This window comes from Oncorhynchus keta, chromosome 18, assembly GCF_023373465.1.
Source record: "Oncorhynchus keta strain PuntledgeMale-10-30-2019 chromosome 18, Oket_V2, whole genome shotgun sequence".
In the NCBI taxonomy this organism is placed as follows: domain Eukaryota; kingdom Metazoa; phylum Chordata; class Actinopteri; order Salmoniformes; family Salmonidae; genus Oncorhynchus; species Oncorhynchus keta.
In genome coordinates this window covers 29,286,662-29,310,038 of record NC_068438.1, presented here as the reverse complement: position 1 = coordinate 29,310,038, position 23,377 = coordinate 29,286,662, and the positions used below count along the sequence as shown (strand labels likewise).

Genomic DNA, 23,377 nt, shown 5'->3' with positions numbered 1-23,377 from the left:
GAGGTGGTTGGTGGGGGAAGAGACTAGTGGACTACTGGCTGCAGAGGTGGGTGGTGGGGGAAGTGACTAGTGGACTACTGGCTGCAGAGGTGGGTGGTGGAGGAAGAGACTAGTGGACTACTGGCTGCAGAGGTAGGTGGTGGGAGAAGAGACTAGTGGACTACTGGCTACAGAGGTGGGGGAAGAGACTAGTGGACTACTGGCTACAGAGGTGGGGGAAGAGACTAGTGGACTACTGGCTACAGAGGTGGGGAAAAGACTAGTGGACTACTGGCTACAGAGGTGGGGGAAGAGACTAGTGGACTACTGGCTGCAGAGGTGGGTGGTGGAGGAAGACACTAGTGGACTACTGGCTGCAGAGGTAGGTGGTGGGAGAAGAGACTAGTGGACTACTGGCTACAGAGGTGGAGGAAGAGACAAGTGGACTACTGGCTACAGAGGTGGGTGGTGGGGGAAGAGACTAGTGGACTACTGGCTGCAGAGGTAGGTGGTGGGAGAAGAGACTAGTGGACTACTGGCTACAGAGGTAGGTGGTGGGAGAAGAGACTAGTGGACTACTGGCTACAGAGGTGGGTGGTGGGGGAAGAGACGAGTGGACTACTGGCGACAGAGGTGGGTGGTGGGGGAAGAGACTCGTGGACTACTGGCTGCAGAGGTAGGTGGTGGGAGAAGAGACGAGTGGACTACTGGCTACAGAGGTGGAGGAAGAGACTAGTGGACTACTGGCTACAGAGGTAGGTGGTGGGGGAAGAGACTCGTGGACTACTGGCTACAGAGGTGGGTGGTGGGAGAAGAGACTAGTGGACTACTGGCTACAGAGGTGGGTGGTGGAGGAAGAGACTAGTGGACTACTGGCTACAGAGGTGGGTGGTGGGAGAAGAGACTAGTGGACTACTGGCTACAGAGTTGGGTGGTGGAGGAAGAGACTAGTGGACTACTGGCTACAGAGGTGGGTGGTGGGAGAAGAGACTAGTGGACTACTGGCTACAGGCTACAGAGGTGGGTGGTGGAGGAAGAGACTAGTGGACTACTGGCTACAGAGGTGGGTGGTGGGAGAAGAGACTACTGGACTACTGGCTACAGAGGTGGGTGGTGGGAGAAGAGACGACTGGACTACTGGCAACAGAGGTGGTTTGTGGGGGAAGAGACTAGTGGACTACTGGCTACAGAGGTGGGTGGTGGAGGAAGAGACTAATGGATGACTGGCTACAGTGTTGGAGGAAGAGACTAATGGATGACTGGCTACAGTGTTGGAGGAAGAGACTAATGGATGACTGGCTACAGTGTTGGAGGAAGAGACAAATGGATGACTGGCTACAGTGGTGGGTGGTGGGAGAAGTGACAAGTGGACTACGGGCTACAGTGGTGGGTGGTGGGGGAAGATACTGGTGGACTACTGGCTACATTGGTGGGTGGTGGAGGAAGAGACAAGTGTACTTATGGCTACAGTGGTGGGGGGAGGGACTAGTGGACAACTGGCAGTGGTATAGTTGTGTGTGTAGGGTGATCCACTGGGTAGAAGCCTGCCTGGCCCTGCTGACTGAATCACAAGAATGAGCTAATCATCTCATCTCTCTGGGGGTTTAAGGTTTAATGGACGAGAAAAGAATGAGTATTGACATAGAGGTGGCAGTTTTGACTTCATCACCATGTATGTCTGTGTGAGTGAAGCACTAAGGAGGATGAGGAGTATTATATAAAGTCTTAAAATCTCAGTTGTCGCATTCATAACTGTTAGGCCCAGTGCAGGCTTGTGGACGGAGCGTAGTGTGGTAGTGGTAGTGTTGACTAAGGAGGGAGAGTAGTGTAGTAGTGGTAGTGTTGACTAAGAAGGGAGAGTAGTGTAGTAGTGGTAGTGTTGACTGAGGAGGGAGAGTAGTGTAGTAGTGGTAGTGTTGACTAAGGAGGGAGAGTAGTGTAGTAGTGGTAGTGTTGACTAAGAAGGGAGAGTAGTGTAGTAGTGGTAGTGTTGACTGAGGAGGGAGAGTAGTGTAGTAGTGGTAGTGTTGACTAAGGAGGGAGAGTAGTGTAGAGTGGTAGTGTTGAGAAGGAGAGTAGTGGTAGTGGTAGTGTGACTAAGAAGGGAGAGTAGTGTAGTAGTGGTAGTGTTGACTGAGGAGGGAGAGTAGTGGTAGTGGTAGTGTTGACTAAGAAGGGAGAGTAGTGTAGTAGTGGTAGTGTTGACTAAGGAGGGAGAGTAGTGTAATAGTGGTAGTGTTGACTAAGAAGGGAGAGTAGTGTAGTAGTGGTAGTGTTGACTAAGAAGGGAGAGTAGTGTAGTAGTGGTAGTGTTGACTAAGGAGGGAGAGTAGTGTAGTAGTGGTAGTGTTGACTAAGAAGGGAGAGTAGTGTAGTAGTGGTAGTGTTGACTGAGGAGGGAGAGTAGTGTAGTAGTGGTAGTGTTGACTAAGAAGGGAGAGTAGTGTAGTAGTGGTAGTGTTGACTAAGGAGGGAGAGTAGTGTAATAGTGGTAGTGTTGACTAAGAAGGGAGAGTAGTGTAGTAGTGGTAGTGTTGACTAAGAAGGGAGAGTAGTGTAGTAGTGGTAGTGTTGACTAAGGAGGGAGAGTAGTGTAATAGTGGTAGTGTTGACTAAGAAGGGAGAGTAGTGTAGTAGTGGTAGTGTTGACTAAGAAGGGAGAGTAGTGTAGTAGTGGTAGTGTTGACTAAGGAGGGAGAGTAGTGTAGTAGTGGTAGTGTTGACTAAGGAGGGAGAGTAGTGTAGTAGTGGTAGTGTTGACTAAGACGGGAGAGTAGTGTAGTAGTGGTAGTGTTGACTGAGGAGGGAGAGTAGTGTAGTAGTGGTAGAGTTGACTGAGGAGGGAGAGTTGTGTAATAGTGGTAGTGTTGACTAAGGAGGGAGAGTAGTGTAGTAGTGGTAGTGTTGACTAAGGAGGGAGAGTAGTGTAGTAGTGGTAGTGTTGACTAAGGAGGGAGAGTAGTGTAGTAGTGGTAGTGTTGACTAAGGAGGGAGAGTAGTGTAATAGTGGTAGTGTTGACTAAGAAGGGAGAGTAGTGTAGTAGTGGTAGTGTTGACTAAGAAGGGAGAGTAGTGTAGTAGTGGTAGTGTTGACTAAGGAGGGAGAGTAGTGTAGTAGTGGTAGTGTTGACTAAGGAGGGAGAGTAGTGTAGTAGTGGTAGTGTTGACTAAGACGGGAGAGTAGTGTAGTAGTGGTAGTGTTGACTGAGGAGGGAGAGTAGTGTAGTAGTGGTAGTGTTGACTGAGGAGGGAGAGTTGTGTAATAGTGGTAGTGTTGACTAAGGAGGGAGAGTAGTGTAATAGTGGTAGTGTTGACTAAGAAGGGAGAGTAGTGTAATAGTGGGAGTGTTGACTAAGGAGGTAGAGTAGTGTAATAGTGGTAGTGTTGACTAAGAAGGGAGAGTAGTGTAGTAGTGGTAGTGTTGACTAAGAAGGGAGAGTTGTGTAATAGTGGTAGTGTTGACTAAGGAGGGAGAGTAGTGTAGTAGTGGTAGTGTTGACTAAGGAGGGAGAGTAGTGTAGTAGTGGTAGTGTTGACTAAGGAGGGAGAGTAGTGTAGTAGTGGTAGTGTTGACTAAGATGGGAGAGTAGTGTAATAGTGGTAGTGTTGACTAAGAAGGGAGAGTAGTGTAATAGTGGGAGTGTTGACTAAGGAGGGAGAGTAGTGTAGTAGTGGTAGTGTTGACTAAGAAGGGAGAGTTGTGTAATAGTGGTAGTGTTGACTAAGAAGGGAGAGTAGTGTAGTAGTGGTAGTGTTGACTAAGGAGGGAGAGTAGTGTAGTAGTGGGAGTGTTGACTAAGGAGGTAGAGTAGTGTAATAGTGGTAGTGTTGACTAAGAAGGGAGAGTAGTGTAGTAGTGGTAGTGTTGACTAAGGAGGGAGAGTTGTGTAATAGTGGTAGTGTTGACTAAGGAGGGAGAGTAGTGTAATAGTGGTAGTGTTGACTAAGGAGGGAGAGTAGTGTAATAGTGGTAGTGTTGACTAAGAAGGGAGAGTTGTGTAATAGTGGTAGTGTTGACTAAGGAGGGAGAGTAGTGTAGTAGTGGTAGTGTTGACTAAGGAGGGAGAGTAGTGTAATAGTGGTAGTGTTGACTAAGGAGGGAGAGTAGTGTAGTAGTGGTACTGTTGACTAAGGAGGGAGAGTAGTGTAGTAGTGGTAGTGTTGACTAAGGAGGGAGAGTAGTGTAGTAGTGGTAGTGTTGACTAAGGAGGGAGAGTAGTGTAGTAGTGGTAGTGTTGACTAAGAAGGGAGAGTAGTGTGGTAGTGGTAGTGTTGACTAAGGAGGGAGAGTAGTGTAGTAGTGGTAGTGTTGACTAAGGAGGGAGAGTAGTGTAGTAGTGGTAGTGTTGACTAAGGAGGGAGAGTAGTGTAGTAGTGGTAGTGTTGACTAAGGAGGGAGAGTAGTGTAGTAGTGGTAGTGTTGACTAAGGAGGGAGAGTAGTGTAGTAGTGGTAGTGTTGACTAAGAAGGGAGAGTAGTGTAGTAGTGGTAGTGTTGACTAAGAAGGGAGAGTAGTGTAATAGTGGTAGTGTTGACTAAGACGGGAGAGTAGTGTAGTAGTGGTAGTGTTGACTAAGAAGGGAGAGTAGTGTAGTAGTGGGAGTGTTGACTAAGGAGGGAGAGTAGTGTAGTAGTGGTAGTGTTGACTAAGGAGGGAGAGTTGTGTAATAGTGGGAGTGTTGACTAAGGAGGGAGAGTAGTGTAGTAGTGGTAGTGTTGACTAAGAAGGGAGAGTAGTGTAGTAGTGGTAGTGTTGACTAAGGAGGGAGAGTAGTGTAGTAGTGGGAGTGTTGACTAAGGAGGGAGAGTAGTGTAATAGTGGTAGTGTTGACTAAGGAGGGAGAGTTGTGTAATAGTGGGAGTGTTGACTAAGGAGGGAGAGTAGTGTAGTAGTGGTAGTGTTGACTAAGACGGGAGAGTAGTGTAGTAGTGGTAGTGTTGACTAAGAAGGGAGAGTTGTGTAATAGTGGTAGTGTTGACTAAGAAGGGAGAGTAGTGTAGTAGTGGTAGTGTTGACTAAGGAGGTAGAGTAGTGTAGTAGTGGTAGTGTTGACTAAGGAGGGAGAGTAGTGTAGTAGTGGTAGTGTTGACTAAGGAGGGAGAGTAGTGTAGTAGTGGTAGTGTTGACTAAGGAGGGAGAGTAGTGTAGTAGTGGTAGTGTTGACTAAGGAGGGAGAGTAGTGTAGTAGTGGGAGTGTTGACTAAGGAGGGAGAGTAGTGTAGTAGTGGGAGTGTTGACTAAGGAGGGAGAGTAGTGTAGTAGTGGGAGTGTTGACTAAGGAGGGAGAGTAGTGTAGTAGTGGGAGTGTTGACTAAGGAGGGAGAGTAGTGTAGTAGTGGTAGTGTTGACTAAGGAGGGAGAGTAGTGTAGTAGTGGTAGTGTTGACTAAGGAGGGAGAGTAGTGTAGTAGTGGTAGTGTTGACTAAGGAGGGAGAGTAGTGTAGTAGTGGTAGTGTTGACTAAGGAGGGAGAGTAGTGTAGTAGTGGGAGTGTTGACTAAGGAGGGAGAGTAGTGTAGTAGTGGTAGTGTTGACTAAGGAGGGAGAGTAGTGTAGTAGTGGGAGTGTTGACTAAGGAGGGAGAGTAGTGTAGTAGTGGTAGTGTTGACTAAGGAGGGAGAGTAGTGTAGTAGTGGGAGTGTTGACTAAGGAGGGAGAGTAGTGTAGTAGTGGGAGTGTTGACTAAGGAGGGAGAGTAGTGTAGTAGTGGGAGTGTTGACTAAGGAGGGAGAGTAGTGTAGTAGTGGGAGTGTTGACTAAGGAGGGAGAGTTGTCAGTGCACGGCAGGCCAGGATATGGAGCCATGCCGGGTCTGATATTTTCCCCCTACACTGTTCCACTGCACTGTTTGTACCACAGCAGACTGCATGAGTCACAAAGCAACTCGTGCAGGCTAACAATACATTGAGGCATCACCACCACCACCACTTTCCTCCTCTCTGCCCACCATGGCCTTGCCGTCCTGGGCCTCAGCCAGCCTGCTCATAGCATCCCCCCCACCACCACCTGGTCAACTGGCCATTAACCCTGACCCAGGACCAGTCTACTGGAAACACACTGCCACTACTGAAGATTAAGAATAAACATCAACACCAGGTCTGGCATCAGGTGTGGCATTGAAACAGCCTGGACATATAGGTTTAATGTTGTTGTTTTTTCAATAATGCCAACAGCTTTCAGACATGGATAGCTGTTCCAGCCTGATTTTGCGTGAGGTAGGGACAGGTTGTTTTGCCCTTCTGCCAGCAACGGCTCACACACACAATTTCATGGTGTGTGGTCATCAGTGCACAGTGCACACCACTGACTCCATAGCCCTAAAAACCTGTGTGTGTGTGTGTGTGTGTGTGTGTGTGTGTGTGTGTGTGTGTGTGTGTGTGTGTGTGTGTGTGTGTGTGTGTGTGTGTGTGTGTGTGTGTGTGTGTGTGTGTGTGTGTGTGTGTGTGTGTGTGTGTGTGTGAGATGCCTGCCGTCGTTACCGCTCTGCTAAAGAGAAAATCAAATATTAATCCAGCCAGCACCGTTTGCCGTTTTGAAAAGCGAGAGCCACTCACCATTTTATTATTGATTTCATGAAAGTGGATCTCGCATACTTTCTCCACAACGTCCTCAACCTCGAAAGTTACAAAGCCGAAACCTGCAGGGAGGACAGAGAGGTAGAGAGAATGACAGGAAGAGGGGATGGAGAGAGAAAGAGGGGAGTGAAAAAGGAGGAAAAAGGGAGACAAAAATAAACCATTGGTTATAGTCAAGATTTATAGAACAACTTCTATTTGAAAGACAGGCAACATATGAAAATGTGTCCCCTAAATGTAGCTAAATAAACCTAATAAAGATGCAGTTATAGACCTGGAACGGCTGTACAGCTATGTGCAATAAAAATGATACAGTCCTCATTATTAGAATAACTGTATTCCTGCTTCACAGACAGAAGAGGAGGGAATTGCCACAAAGCTCATTAAATGAAATTCATGGACCCTGGCCTAGCCTGTGAATTTCATTACAGATATTCTCTGCTCCTTCATTGATATTTCACTGTAAAACACATTCTAGTTTTATGGTAATGTCAGGCCATATCATATTATTGATACATAGAACATTATACAAACTTTGCAAATCAGCAACAAGCATTGATTGATAATTAATAGAGGGTTATCTAGTAACTCATGGGCCAAAGCTTGACCTGATTATCTAATTCATAACTAATAGTGTCAGGCAGGTAGCCTAGCGGTTTGAGGCAGGCCAGCAACCGGAGGGTTGCCAGTTCGAATCCCGGGTCCAACGTGAAAAATCTGATGGGAATTTAGCTGGCATCAGGATTGCTAGCATCAAATGTCAGATGCCATTGCCTTAGTTGGACCTTGTGTGTAATGACCAATAAAGCAATCTTCATTTTAGAGGGTAATCTAGTGGCCCATGGGCCAAAAATGGACTGGATTATCTACATGCCACATAAAGGGAGGACATTATGAAGGCATATACTAAGGATAGACACCCCAAAATGCCCCCGCCCCCCAGCAGGAAAGCCTTCCATTCCATGCCCTGATGACTAATCAGCACTCTCTGGAAAACAAACACACAGAGCGGAGTGGCGGAGCGGAATAGAGCTGAAGTTGTGCCCTGCTGTGACAAGCTGAAACAAGGCTTTGGTTTAAGAGAGTGGGAGATAAGCCTGTGGGAGTCAAGGGGTCAACAGGGTTTGACATAGAGCCAGCATGTGGCCGGGCAGGACCCCCCTTCTCCACACGCCAGCAGATATGGACAGATAAAGAGGCGGGAGGGCCGATAAGAGGGTCACGGAGAGAGCAAACGTTCTGACAACCCCTCCTGTCCCACCTCTGCACACACCGCAGTACACTAACAATGAGTTATTACACAGTACAGTGCAGGGCATTCAATTCACAAACATGCACACATACATACAGTACACACACACGCAAACACACACACAAACTATACCCGCATGTTACATGTACACATACATACAGTACACACACACGCAAACACACACACAAACTATGCCCGCATGTTACATGTACACATACATACAGTACACACACACGCAAACACACACACAAACTATGCCCGCATGTTACATGTACACATACATACAGTACACACACACACGCAAACACACACACAAACTATACCCGCATGTTACATGTACACATACATACAGTACACACACACACGCAAACACACACACAAACTATGCCCGCATGTTACATGTACACATACATACAGTACACACACACGCAAACACACACACAAACTATGCCCGCATGTTACATGTACACATACATACAGTACACACACACACGCAAACACACACACAAACTATACCCGCATGTTACATGTACACATACATACAGTACACACACACGCAAACACACACAAACTATACCTGCATGTTACATGTACACATACATACAGTACACACACACACGCAAACACACACAAACTATACCCGCATGTTACATGTACACATACATACAGTACACACACACACAAACACACACAAACTATACCCGCATGTTACATGTACACATACATACAGTACACACACACACGCAAACACACACAAACTATGCCCGCATGTTACATGTACACATTCATACAGTACACACACACACGCAAACACACACAAACTATGCCCGCATGTTACATGTACACATACATACAGTACACACACACACGCAAACACACACAAACTATACCCACATGTTACATGTACACATTCATACAGTACACACACACACGCAAACACACACAAACTATGCCCGCATGTTACATGTACACATACATACAGTACACACACACACGCAAACACATACAAACTATACCCGCATGTTACATGTACACATACATACAGTACACACACACACGCAAACACACACAAACTATACCCACATGTTACATGTACACATAATCCACTCCCCCAACCCCCCATATGAGGTTGGATCTATACAGGCATTAGACATCATCAAGCAGGTTTCAGTGATCAAAGACGCCTACACTCTCTCTGGTGTGAGGTAGGAAGTGAAGCTCATTAGTCAATGACCTGCCCTCTCTCCATGACTTCCTGTTCTGATCCAGGGGGACTTCCTGGAGTGATGCACAGCACACGTCAGACAGAGAACTCAACTCTCAAGCCCCTCTCTATCAATCTCTCTCTCAGGAACATACAGTATTAAATCAATGAATCACAGATCACACAGCAATAAGAGTCAGAACACACTCAAAACAAATGTTTTAAATATTGTGCTTTTATTAGTCTTTCATCCTCTTCCCATTCATTATCTCTCCCTCTGTCTAGTATCTCATCCTCTGTCTAGTTTCTCTCCCTCTGTCTAGTATCTCTCCCTCTGTCTAGTATCTCTCCCTCTGTCTAGTATCTCATCCTCTCTCTAGTTTCTCTCCCTCTGTCTAGTATCCCATCCTCTGTCTAGTTTCTCTCCCTCTGTCTAGTATCTCTCCCTCTGTCTAGTATCTCTCCCTCTGTCTAGTATCTCATCCTCTGTCTAGTATCTCATCCTCTGTCTAGTATCTCATCCTCTGTCTAGTATCTCATCCTCTGTCTAGTATCTCATCCTCTGTCTAGTATCTCATCCTCTGTCTAGTATCTCATCCTCTGTCTAGTATCTCATCCTCTGTCTAGTATCTCATCCTCTGTCTAGTATCTCATCCTCTGTCTAGTTTCTCTCCCTCTGTCTAGTTTCTCTCCCTCTGTCTAGTATCTCATCCTCCGTCTAGTATCTCATCCTCTGTCTAGTATCTCATCCTCTGTCTAGTATCTCTCCCTCTGTCTAGTATCTCATCCTCTGTCTAGTATCTCATCCTCTGTCTAGTATCTCTCCCTCTGTCTCGTATCTCATCCTCTGTCTAGTATCTCATCCTCTGTCTAGTTTCTCTCCCTCTGTCTCGTATCTCATCCTCTGTCTAGTATCTCATCCTCTGTCTAGTATCTCATCCTCTGTCTCGTTTCTCTCCCTCTGTCTAGTATCTCTCCCTCTGTCTAGTATCTCATCCTCTGTCTAGTATCTCATCCTCTGTCTAGTATCTCATCCTCTGTCTCGTTTCTCTCCCTCTGTCTAGTATCTCTCCCTCTGTCTAGTATCTCATCCTCTGTCTAGTATCTCATCCTCTGTCTAGTATCTCTCCCTCTGTCTCGTATCTCATCCTCTGTCTAGTATATCATCCTCTGTCTAGTATCTCTCCCTCTGTCTAGTATCTCATCCTCTGTCTAGTATCTCTCCCTCTGTCTCGTATCTCATCCTCTGTCTAGTATCTCATCCTCTGTCTAGTATCTCTCCCTCTGTCTAGTTTCTCTCCCTCTGTCTAGTATCTCATCCTCTGTCTAGTTTCTCTCCCTCTGTCTAGTATCTCTCCCTCTGTCTAGTATCTCATCCTCTGTCTAGTTTCTCTCCCTCTGTCTAGTTTCTCTCCCTCTGTCTAGTATCTCATCCTCTGTCTAGTATCTCTCCCTCTGTCTAGTATCTCATCCTCCTCTAGTTCCGCTCTAGTTTATCTCTCTCTCTTGTTTCTCGCTCTCTAGTTTCTCCCCCTCTGTCTAGTTTCTCATCCTCTGTCTAGTATCTCATCCTCTGTCTAGTTTCTCATCCTCTGTCTAGTATCTCATCCTCTGTCTAGTATCTCATCCTCTGTCTAGTTTCTCGTCCTCTGTCTAGTATCTCATCCTCTGTCTAGTATCTCATCCTCTGTCTAGTTTCTCGTCCTCTGTCTAGTATCTCATCCTCTGTCTAGTTTCTCATCCTCTGTCTAGTTTCTCATCCTCTGTCTAGTATCTCATCCTCTGTCTAGTTTCTCATCCTCTGTCTAGTATCTCATCCTCTGTCTAGTATCTCATCCTCTGTCTAGTTTCTCGTCCTCTGTCTAGTATCTCATCCTCTGTCTAGTTTCTCATCCTCTGTCTAGTATCTCATCCTCTGTCTAGTATCTCATCCTCTGTCTAGTTTCTCGTCCTCTGTCTAGTATCTCATCCTCTGTCTAGTATCTCTCCCTCTGTCTAGTATCTCATCCTCCTCTAGTTCCGCTCTAGTTTCTCTCTCTCTAGTTTCTCGCTCTCTAGTTTTTCTCTCTCTTTCTAGTTTCTCTCTCTCTTTCTAGTTTCTCTCTCTAGTTTCTCTCTCTCTAGTTTCTCTCCATCTCTAGTTTCTCTCTCTATATATAGTTTCTTAATCTCTCTCTATAGTTTCTCTCTTTATATATACACTCTCAAAAAAACTTAAACAACACAATGTAACTCCAAGTCAATCACACTTCTGTGAAATCAAACTGTCCACTTAGGAAGCAACACTGATTGACAATACATTTCACATGCTGTTGTGCAAATGGAATAGACAACAAGTGGAAATTATAGGCAATTAGCAAGACACCCCCAATAAAGGAGTGGTTCTGCAGGTGGTGACCACAGACCACTTCTCAGTTCCTATGCTTCCTGGCTGATGTTTTGGTCACTTTTGAATGCTGGCGGTGCTTTCACTCTAGTGGTAGCATGAGACAGAGTCTACAACCCACACAAGTGGCTCAGGTTGTGCAGCTCATCCAGGATGGCACATCAATCCGAGCTGTGGCAAGAAGGTTTGCTGTGTCTGTCAGCGTAGTGTCCAGAGCATGGAGGCGCTACCAGGAGACAGGCCAGTACATCAGAAGACGTGGAGGAGGCTATAGGAGGGCAACAACCCAGCAGCAGGACCGCTACCTCTGCGTTTGTGCAAGGAGGAGCAGGAAAAGCACTGCCAGAGCCCTGCCAAAATGACCTCCAGCAGGCCACAAATGTGCATGTGTCTGCTCAAACGGTCAGAAACAGACTCCATTAGGGGGCCTGACGTCCAATGGGGGGGTTGTGCTTACAGCCCAACAGCCATGCAGGACGTTTGGCATTTGCCAGAGAACACCAAGATTGGCAAATTCACCACTGGTGCCCTGTACTCTTCACAGATGAAAGCAGGTTCACACTGAGCACATGTGACAGACGTGACAGGCTGGAGACGCCGAGGAGAACGTTCTGCTGCCTGCAACATCCTCCAGCATTTCGGCGGTGGGTCAGTCATGGTGTGGAGTGGCATTTCTTTGGGGGGCCGCACAGCCCTCCATGTGCTCGCCAGAGGTAGCCTGACTGCCATTAGGTACCGAGATTAGATCCTCAGACCCCTTGTAAAGACCATATGCTGGTGCTGTTGGCCCTGGGTTCCTCCTAATGCAAGACAATGCTAGACCTCATGTGGCTGGAGAGTGTCAGCAGTTCCTGCAAGAGGAAGGCATTGATGCTATGGACTGGCCTGCCCGTTCCCCAGACCTGAATCCAATTGAGCACATCTGGGACATAATGTCTTGCTCCATCCACCAACGCCACGTTGCACCACAGACTGTCCAGGAGTTGGCGGATGCTTTAGTCCAGGTCTGGGAGGAGATCCCTCAGGAGACCACGCCACCTCATCAGGAGCATGCCCAGGCGTTGTAGGGAGGTCATACTTGTTTTAAGGACATTACATCAAAGTTGGATCAGCCTGTAGTGTGGTTTTCCACTTTAATTTTGAGTGTGACTCCAAATCCAGACCTCCATGGGTTGATAAATTTGATTTCCATTGATAATTTTTGTGTGATTTTGTTGTCAGCACATTCAACTATGTAAAGAAAAAAGTATTTATTAAGAATATTTAATTCATTCAGATCTAGGATGTGTTATTTTAGTGTTCCCTTTATTTTTTTGAGCAGTGTATATAGTTTTTCTCTCTCTCTAGCCTCTCTCTATCTCTAGTCTCTATATAGTTTCTCTCTCTATATATAGTTTATCTTTCTCTCTAGTTAAAGTAAGGGAAAATAAATAAACAAATATGAGTTGTATTTACAGCGGTGTTTGTTCTTTATTGGTTGCCCTTTTCTTGTGGCAACAGGTCACATTTTATGTTCCTTTTGATGGCATAGAATACCTTGTCTCTCAGCTCATTCACAGCTTTGTGGAAGTTACCTGTGGCGCTGATGTTTAGGTCGAGATATGTATAGCTTTTTATGTGCTCTAGGGCAATGGTGTCTCGATGGAATTTGTATTTGTGGTCCTGGCGTCTGGATTTTTTGGAAAATCATTATTTTTGATTTACTGAGATTTACTGTCAGGGCCCAGGTCTGACAGAATCTGTGCAGAAGATCTAGGTGCTGCTGTAGGTCCTCCTTGGTAGGTGACAGAACCACCAGATCATCAGCAAACAGTAGACAATTGACTTCAGATTCTAGCAGGGTGAGGCCGGATGCTGCAGACTGTTCTAATCTGTAAATCGCTCTGGATAAGAGCGTCTGCTAAATGACTTAAATGTAAATGTAAATGTAATGCCCTTGCTAATTCATTGATATATATGTTGAAGAGGGTGGGGCTTAAGCTGCATCACTGCCTGACAGTGTTTTACCAATTTTAACCGCATATTTGTTTGTGTACTTGGATTTTATAATCTCCCTCCCTCCCTCCTGTCAGTTCGCTCTGGTCTGGGTCTCAGTCAGCCCCGGGCCTTTCTCCCTCTGTATGTATCCTCTGCTCTCATTCACTTAAGCACCGCTGCGTGTTCCCGCTGTGTCAGCTAATCAAAAACTAGGGCTCTGCATCCCATCTGCAATCAGTCCCATCATTCATCCAGTACAGAGCACATTACTCCTGGCCCCGTGTACTGGGGCCTCTGGGGCCTCCCCCGGTCCCCATTAGTGATGAATCAAATCAAAGACAACTGCTGCACATTCATTCTGTTTAAAGGCAGCAGGTAGAGTAAGAGGATATGAAAACGTCTGTACAGTGAATAGTTCTGTATAGTGTAAAAGTGCATTGTGTTGTAAACGGTTGGTTCACGCTGGATTGTCCATGTATATACAGCAGCTCATGAATGTGTAGCGCTGAGAGAGAAGATGTTTCATTACACGTCCACAAAGGACTCGTTTATCTGTGGCGTTCTCAGAGATCCACAGGAAGAGACTTCAACAGGTTTTCTGCGATAGGGGAATAGGCACAAATCCAAAAAGACACAGCTAAAAGGGAATGTTGAGGTGGTGTGTTGTTGCGTGAGCGAGTGGGGTCTTTAAAGAGAGCGTTCGGGGTGTGTGCTGTGCATATGAGGAAGTGTCCCCTGTGATTTCTAGAGAGAAATACATTTCCATGTGTCTGTTGAGGCCCCCGGGCTGCGTAATGCTTTCTGCCTTTGAGGATGGCCTGGGTCCTCCATATCTCCCCTCCCAACACCGCCCCCCAACCTTATCAGCGCCGCCCCCCAACCTTATCAGCGCCACACCGACCACTTCTGACAACCAACAAATCAGCTGTCAGGAGCAATTTCTCACCAGCTGAGAGGAAGCCGCCGCTGCTGGGAGAGAGAGGGAGGGAGAGAGAGAGGGGGAGGGAGGAGAGAGGTATGTGGGAGGGAGAGAGAGGGAGGGAGAGGGAGGGAGAGAGAGGGAGGGAGAGGGAGGGAGAGAGAGGGAGGGAGAGAGAGGGAGAGAGAGGGAGGGAGAGGGAGGGAGATGGAGAGGGAGGGAGAGAGAGGGAGAGAGAGGGAGGGAGAGAGAGGGAGGGAGAGAGAGGGAGGGAGAGGGAGGGAGAGAGAGGGAGGGAGAGAGGGAGGGAGAGGGAGGGAGAGGGAGGGAGAGGGAGAGAGAGGGAGGGAGAGAGAGGGAGGGAGAGAGAGAGGGAGAGAGAGGGAGGGAGAGGGAGGGAGAGAGGGGAGGGAGAGAGAGAGGGAGAGGGGGAGGGAGAGAGAGGGAGGGAGAGAGAGGGAGGGAGAGGGAGGGAGAGAGGGAGGGAGGAGAGAGAGGGAGAGAGAGAGGTATGTGGGAGGGACTGTTAACACACCTGCCCTTTGCTGGAGATATCTACTCCACAATACAGCTCTCTCATATCCCCTGCTAGGGTGTAGGAGGTGCAGAGGGTACACTGCACCTCCTACACTAACCACCAAGAACAATGTTGTGAGTCCTAGTTCTTCTCTCTTAAATTATAGATAAGTTGTTTGCTGAAAATCAAACATTTGCTTTGGGCCTGCTTCAAAAGTGTCCTAAATGCACCTTGTGTTTTACTCAGTATCTCTTCATTAGTGTCTCGCTATCTTCCATTCTCTTGTCTTTCCTTCTCTCAGCTCCCTCTCCAAACCCAGGGTGTAGGGATGAGGATGAGGCAATGATCTGGTCTGCTGTCTCTGTCAGAGTTCACAGCACTATTGACAAAGTCAGCTACCACCTCAGCATTGGACGAGGCAGGTAGCCAATCAATTCGCTCCGGGAGGGGGTTGCTTAACGACGAGGCTGTAACTAACGGCCTTATCAAAGTCAAATCAGGAAAAAGAAGAGAGAGAGAGAGAGAGAGAAGACAGGCTATGTGCACACTGCCCACAAAATGAGGTGGAAACAGCTGTACTTCCTAACCTCCTGCTAAATGTATGACCATATTAGAGACACATATTTCCCTCAGATTACACAGACCCACAAAGAATTAGAAAACAAATCCCATATCTACTGGGTGAAATACCACAGTGTGCATCACAGCAGCAAGATTTGTGACCTGTTGCCACAAGAAAAGGGCAACTAGTGAAGAACAAACACCATTTTATATAAAACCATATTTATGTTCATGCATTTCCCTTTTGTGCTTTAACTAATTACACATGGCTACAACACTGTATATAGCCATAATATGATATTTGAAATGTCTCTATTCCTTTGGAACTTTTGTGAGTGTAATGTTAACTGTTCATTATTTATTGTTTATTATCTATTTCACTTGCTTTGGCAATGTAAACATGTGTTTCCCATGCCAATAAAGCCCTTTGAAATGAATTGAGAGTGATTGAGAGATGAAGAGAGAGAAAGAGAGAGTGAGAGTAAAACCTGAGAGAAGAAAATAGGAGTTTCTCCACCTCCACACGGTAGGGTTTGAGATGTGGCATCCTCTGCCTTGCCTCCTCGCAACAGTAACGTGTACATTTAATGTCCTAACCACCTAAACAGGCCATTTCCTCCTACCTGCCACCCCCCAATGCTGCTGTAGAACCACACAAACTGCTGTTCTCTCCTCACAATGTCACACTTTTTTTAGTTTTCCTCTTTCCTCTAACTTTCATAGACGATTCCCCTCAATGACAACACATGGATTTCCAATCTGGGGTGCAGTAATAGGTGGTAGTGGTCATTACCAAGGCGTCGGGATGGATCTCACACTTATTAGCTGGTGGCGGCTAACCGCACAGCGGTCTCTGCAGACACCCCCCCACCCCCCACCCCCGCCCCAGACAGAGAGACATTCACAGCCGCTCACTAAACAAAGAGGCTGAAACAGCCAGCCTTAATGCCAGTTCCCATCGGAGCGCCGCAGCGCAAATAAAATTCAAATGCTGAATCAATGAGTGGTCAACTGACCTTTGCGTCAAGAGGCCCAGCCTGCCCCCGGGCAGTTGGATGTATTTAAAAGGAAGAGGTACATGACCAAATCACATATTAATACAGTGGCTTCCATCCCCTGCAGAGGAGGGCCAGTGAATAAGGGAAGCACAGTGAATAGAGAGGGGGAGGAAGGGTTCTGCTTGTAGCCTGTGGCCCTTTCTCAGACAGACAGACAGACAGACAGACAGACAGACAGACAGACAGACAGACAGACAGACAGACAGACAGACAGACAGACAGACAGACAGACAGACAGACAGACAGACAGACAGACCAAGGATGCCAAATAATGATCCTAACGATGTCTTGCTGTATTGATTCATCTAGTAATAAAAAGATAAGCACTCAAAATAACAGTATTGCATTTCACCTCAAGGCAAATACAGTCTACATATCTGTTGAAGGGGCAATGGCCGTGAATACAGATGAAGTATTTATTCAGAATGTAACAGAGATCTTTCCATAGAACAAAATACTTCCCCCCTCTGCTCTGTGTAAATAAATATACACTGTTCCAGTTGCTGAAACTATATGAATGATTGAGAAAATAAAGTAGCATTCAAAGTTGATGAAAAACGTTGGAGGCGCACAGACTGGTTTGTTTTTCTCATTTAGGGTGCTTCGCCTCTCTCATTCGCTCTCTCTTTCGCTCATTCTCCCTCTCTTTCGCTCATTCTCCCTCTCTTTCACTCATTCTCCCTCTCTTTCGCTCATTCTCCCTCTCTTTCACTCATTCTCCCACTCCAAAACCCCCATTCAATTTACTCCCAAGTGTGAAAAATCATTTGCATACACACAGAAACTATGACAGTGCTGTCACAAATGGCATCCAATTCCTGCTCTCCATCAGTGTGTGAGGGCCGGGGGGGGTTCCGTCATGCTTTGTCTTTGAGTGTGTGTATGTTGTTTATTGCTGTTGGTTTGTGTGTTACTGTGTGTTACTGTGTGTTACTGTGTGTGCATTTGTCTGTTTGTTTGTGACATCCTTCCTTCAAAAGGACTTTTGGATGGATTTAATTTCAGGAGAATCTAAAACAGAAAGGTCCTTTTCACAAAGACTGACCCTGGGCCTTTATGAGTGTGTCTGTAAGAGTGTAGACGTGTAACCTGTTAGGCATGTGTGTGCTTGTGTGTGCATGTAAGCATGTGTTTGTGTGTGTGTGTTCCCATGCGTCACCTCTGACAAGTCCCGGCTCCAAACCGCAATCAAACACCTTTCAGAGGAAAGCGAGAGGAGGGAGGTGAGAAAACCTGTGACAGGCGCAGACAACAGTGGACACAATCAAATCAAAGCCGGTGTCAATTAAATTCTCCTCTGGCTGATAAATGGGTTCCCTTCCCCATCCATTAATAACCAGAGCCAAGCGCCACGACAAAACTTGTCAATGGGGCTATTTTTTTGCCTGCCAGTCTGTCTGCTCTGTTTGCTAGGCTAGCAGTAGGCAGGGAGGGAGAGAGAAATAACCTATCCTTGCTTCTCCTTGGGAGAGACCACAGGGGAACAGCGGACAAGATGCATCCTTAAAAGTCAATAAATAGATGGGCATCGACGGGAGTTTGCCGTCTTATTTACACATCCTCTTAATCAAAAGGGGAGAGAAAAAACTTGGGAAGCTCTTGGGAACTCTGATCTCTTGTAAACTAAATGAGAGTGGACAGAGGAATCAATTGGAATACCAGCCATCCTGCTACAATATAATGACTCGGGTGAAATAAGTTTAGCAGAGTGACGAGAGGAGAAACGCCAGGAAAACAGAGAGAAAGGAGAGGAGGAGGGAATGAAAAACCTGCTCCAATGGACACAGGAGGCTGAGTGCTGTCACTAAGACACTCAAAACAAGTATGTGTGTGTGTGTGTGTGTGTGTGTGTGTGTGTGTGTGTGTGTGTGTGTGTGTGTGTGTGTGTGTGTGTGTGTGTGTGTGTGTGTGTGTGTGTGTGTGTGTGTGTGTGTGTGCGTGCGTGCGTGCGTGCGTGCGTGCGTGTGTGTGTTGGGAATACAGTATATAATAGACATGTAACACAGTCCCTTCGTAAGGCCAACCTACAACAGACGAATGACCCACAGCTTAGAGCAGAAACATTGGTTTTGTATAACATTAAGGTCACTCTTCAAGTTTCCAGTTGTATTAGTCGTATGTACAGGATACACATGGTATACACTGGCCAACTAAAAGATAAGAATGTGAACATAAAGTAAATGGCTCAGTAGAATAAAATAAACATTTTAGCATCAGTATAATACTTACATATGTATGTGCTGATGTACTGGACTGTCACCCAAGATAAATATCAGCATTAAACACCCAAAACAAATACTGAATGCTGCAAAACAAATCATGGCTCCAAAAGCACTAATGATCCTCAGCTCTGCTCCCTTCATTAGGTGAAATGGATGGAGCTCTAGGAGCTGTGTATGCACATTTAACCCAGTGTGTCTGACCAATAGAAGAGAAGGCGAAACTACCAGTCTCATGCAGTAGAAAAGGAACGGTGGGACACACCATGAGGGGGAAGAGGATGCCCACTGTCAGATAAAGGCCTGAGCACACCCCAGCTCCTTAGCCAGTGGTAATACAACAAGTAATACTGTCTCTGTCTCTGTATAGGCCTACAAGCCAGTTTAAAATATAGATTTACAATTAGGCATCTAGTACAAATCAACAACATGATATCAGTGGACATTGTTTCTCTACAAGACGAGTGTATGTCCACGCAGAGCGGAATGCACACCAAACCAACCATAGGACCACCACACATATAATTCAGCCATATTTACCCCGTCGGTGGTTCTGAGTGGCTCAGAAATGGAACAACATATATTACATAATATAATTATATAATAAAAATAATAATCATATATGCCATTTAGCAGATGCTTTTATTCTAAGTGACTTACAGTCATGCGTGCATACATTTTACGGGTGCTCCTGGGCAGCAGCTCTGAGGGTGATGCATTGTGACAGCTCTCAGCTCATAATAACAACAACAACACACTGACTGTCATGGTGGCTGTGTCGCTGGAGCAACAAGTCCAATTTCACCCCTCTCTCTCTCCCTTTCTCTCTTTTCCATCTCCCTCACTCTCCCTCCATCTCGTTCTCTCTGTCTCTCTCCCTCCATCACAGACTAATGTGATTACACTGGCATCAAAACAATTTGGTCTTTAATTACAACGAGACACATCGAGACGAGAGCCATGAGCGGCCCTTCTCACAGGGACCAAGTGGCATGAGTCATGACCAATGAAGAGAGAGAAAAAAACATGATGGGATATTGCTACCAGACAGACATTTTCATAAATGGAAGTGGTGGCGAAGCCGCCTTAAATGAAAGAGATGGTACAGTGGACTGGGGGGGGTAACTTCAGGGGTGATCCTTCAGAGAAAGGTTGGCTGAAGAATAACAGCTCTATTGGGATTTGTGTTAGTTAGCTAACAGCTCTCCTTCAGCTTTCAGAATCAACAACATCAACATAGCTGATTATGAATGTTGTATCTGGATTAAGTGAAACTCTCTGAAGACACATAAGTGAATGTATATTTGATGACAGTAGATTTACCTGCAGGCAGAATGATGAAACGGGAGATCATAACAACATGACACACATCAGCTCTGGTTAACATTTCCTACTGAAGGACTGAATGTATTCAGTGAATGATGAAACGGGAGATCATAACAACATGACACACATCCGCTCTGGTTAACATCTCCTACTGAAGGACTGAATGTATTCAGTGAATGATGAAACAGATCACTTCAGCTCTGGTTAACATCTCCTACTGAAGGACTGAATGTATTCAGTGAATGATGAAACGGGAGATCATAACAACATGACACACATCAGCTCTGGTTAACATCTCCTACTGAAGGACTGAATGTATTCAGTGAATGATGAAACGGGAGATCATAACAACATGACACACATCAGCTCTGGTTAACATCTCCTACTGAAGGACTGAATGTATTCAGTGAATGATGAAACGGGAGATCATAACAACATGACACACATCAGCTCTGGTTAACATCTCCTACTGAAGGACTGAATGTATTCAGTGAATGATGAAACGGGAGATCATAACAACATGACACACATCAGCTCTGGTTAACATCTCCTACTGAAGGACTGAATGTATTCAGTGAATGATGAAACGGGAGATCATAACAACATGACATCAGCTCTCATCTCCTACTGCTGAATGTATTCTGGATTAACATCTCATCTCCTACTGAAGGACTGAATGTATTCAGTGAATGATGAAACGGGAGATCATAACAACATGACACACTTCAGCTCTGGTTAACATTTCCTACTGAAGGACTGAATGTATTCAGTGAATGATGAAACGGGAGATCATAACAACATGACACACTTCAGCTCTGGTTAACATCTCCTACTGAAGGACTGAATGTATTCAGTGAATGATGAAACGGGAGATCATAACAACATGACGCACTTCAGCTCTGGTTAACATCTCCTACTGAAGGACTGAATGTATTCAGTGAATGATGAAACGGGAGATCATAACAACATGACACACATCAGCTCTGGTTAACATCTCCTACTGAAGGACTGAATGTATTCAGTGAATGATGAAACGGGAGATCATAACAACATGACACACATCAGCTCTGGTTAACATCTCCTACTGAAGGACTGAATGTATTCAGTGAATGATGAAACGGGAGATCATAACAACATGACACACATCAGCTCTGGTTAACATCTCCTACTGAAGGACTGAATGTATTCAGTGACACACATCAGCTCTGGTTAACATCTCCTACTGAAGGACTGAATGTATTCAGTGAATGATGAAACGGGAGATCATAACAACATGAAGAAGGACTGAATGTATTCAGTGAATGATGAAACGGAGATCATAACAACATGACACACATCAGCTCTGGTTAACATCTCCTACTGAAGGACTGAATGTATTCAGTGAATGATGAAACGGGAGTGAATGAACATCTCCTACTGAAGGACTGAATGTATTCAGTGAATGATGAAACAGATCATAACAACATGACATGACATCTCACTGAATCAGCTCTGGCTCTGGTTAACATCTCCTACTGAAGGACTGAATGTATTCAGTGAATGATGAAACGGGAGATCATAACAACATGACACACATCAGCTCTGGTTAACATCTCCTACTGAAGGACTGAATGTATTCAGTGAATGATGAAACGGGAGATCATAACAACATGACGCACTTCAGCTCTGGTTAACATCTCCTACTGAAGGACTGAATGTATTCAGTGAATGATGAAACGGGAGATCATAACAACATGACACACATCAGCTCTGGTTAACATCTCCTACTGAAGGACTGAATGTATTCAGTGAATGATGAAACGGGAGATCATAACAACATGACGCACTTCAGCTCTGGTTAACATCTCCTACTGAAGGACTGAATGTATTCAGTGAATGATGAAACGGGAGATCATAACAACATGACACACATCAGCTCTGGTTAACATCTCCTACTGAAGGACTGAATGTATTCAGTGAATGATGAAACGGAGATCATAACAACATGGCTCTGGTTATCTCCTACTGAAGGACTGAATGTATTCAGTGAATGATGAAACTCATAACAACATGACACACATCAGCTCTGGTTAACATCTCCTACTGAAGGACTGAATGTATTCAGTGAATGATGAAACGGGAGATCATAACAACATGACGCACTTCAGCTCTGGTTAACATCTCCTACTGAAGGACTGAATGTATTCAGTGAATGATGAAACGGGAGATCATAACAACATGACACACATCAGCTCTGGTTAACATCTCCTACTGAAGGACTGAATGTATTCAGTGAATGATGAAACGGGAGATCATAACAACATGACACACATCAGCTCTGGTTAACATTTCCTACTGAAGGACTGAATGTATTCAGTGAATGAGGGGCCAATAGAATGCCATCTGGATGCTGACTCAATCTGACTCCCAACTGGGAGAAATTTCCTCTATTTTTCGTCCTATGTGGATTGGAGGTGCATCATGCACTTCAGCCAACTGGTGAGCTGGTTCTGCTACGGTCAAGGACTGCCAGGGTCAAGGACTGCCAGGATCAAGGACTGCCAGGATCATGGACTGCCAGGATCAAGGACTGCTAGGGTCAGGACTGCCAGGGTCAGACTGCCAGGGTCAAGGACTGCTAGAACCAAGGACTGCCAGGGTCAGGACTGCTAGAACCAAGGACTGCCAGGATCAAGGATTGCCAGGATCAAGGACTGCCAGGGTCAGGACTGCTAGAACCAAGGACTGCCAGGATCAAGGACTGCCAGGGTCAGGACTGCTAGAACCAAGGACTGCCAGGGTCAGGACTGCTAGAACCAAGCCCTGCCAGGGTAAGTGCTGAGAGGTGAGAGTACAATCTGTCACCCCACAGGAAGAGGTGAAGAGTGGAAAGAAAGAACAAAGTACTGGAGGGAGAGGTGGAAGACAGAGAGGGGGAAGAGAAAGAGAGACAGAGAAACAGACAGACAGAGTGAGAAAGACAGCGACAAAGAGAGACAGAGAGAGAGACAGAAAGACAGCGACAAAGAAGAAAAGCGAAAGAGATGGAGAGAAAAGAGAAAGTGATCTAAACCGGTGAATAATTCAACAGGACAGCTGACCTCTTCCCACTAGCCTAGGGCTGAATAGACCTCTATAGATTTCAGCCACTACCTCTAATCAGCTGCAACCAGCAAGCCATCACCTTTCATTCCCCTCCACTTTTAACACCAAAACCAATTAGATTAATTACAGAAGCCCATTCTTGCTCAAGTTTATAGCTTCTCAGTTAGATCTATGTATCGTCCTTGAGACTGGCTGTGGAAGTCAACAGTCTCTGTGGATGTCAACAGTCTCTGTGGATGTCTCCAGCCCCAGTAGGGTGTCTCCTCTCTGGGTTCTTTGAATGAGCTGGGGTGTGGAGACGTGGATGGTAATGGATACT

The 23,377-nt window shown here is 45.8% G+C and overlaps 1 protein-coding gene across 6 annotated transcripts in view; it reads right to left on the bottom strand.

The window, feature by feature from the left end:
• The window catches only part of LOC118375293 (RNA-binding protein Musashi homolog 2-like), a 432,377-nt gene that overhangs the window by 128,825 nt on the left and 280,175 nt on the right, over positions 1–23,377 (bottom strand). For all 6 annotated transcript variants that reach the window (XM_052467847.1, XM_052467848.1, XM_052467849.1 and 3 more), the window contains exon 8: positions 6,535–6,617. In XM_052467847.1, coding sequence (XP_052323807.1) covers positions 6,535–6,617 — 83 coding nt within the window. The remainder of the gene's footprint in view (positions 1–6,534; positions 6,618–23,377) is intronic.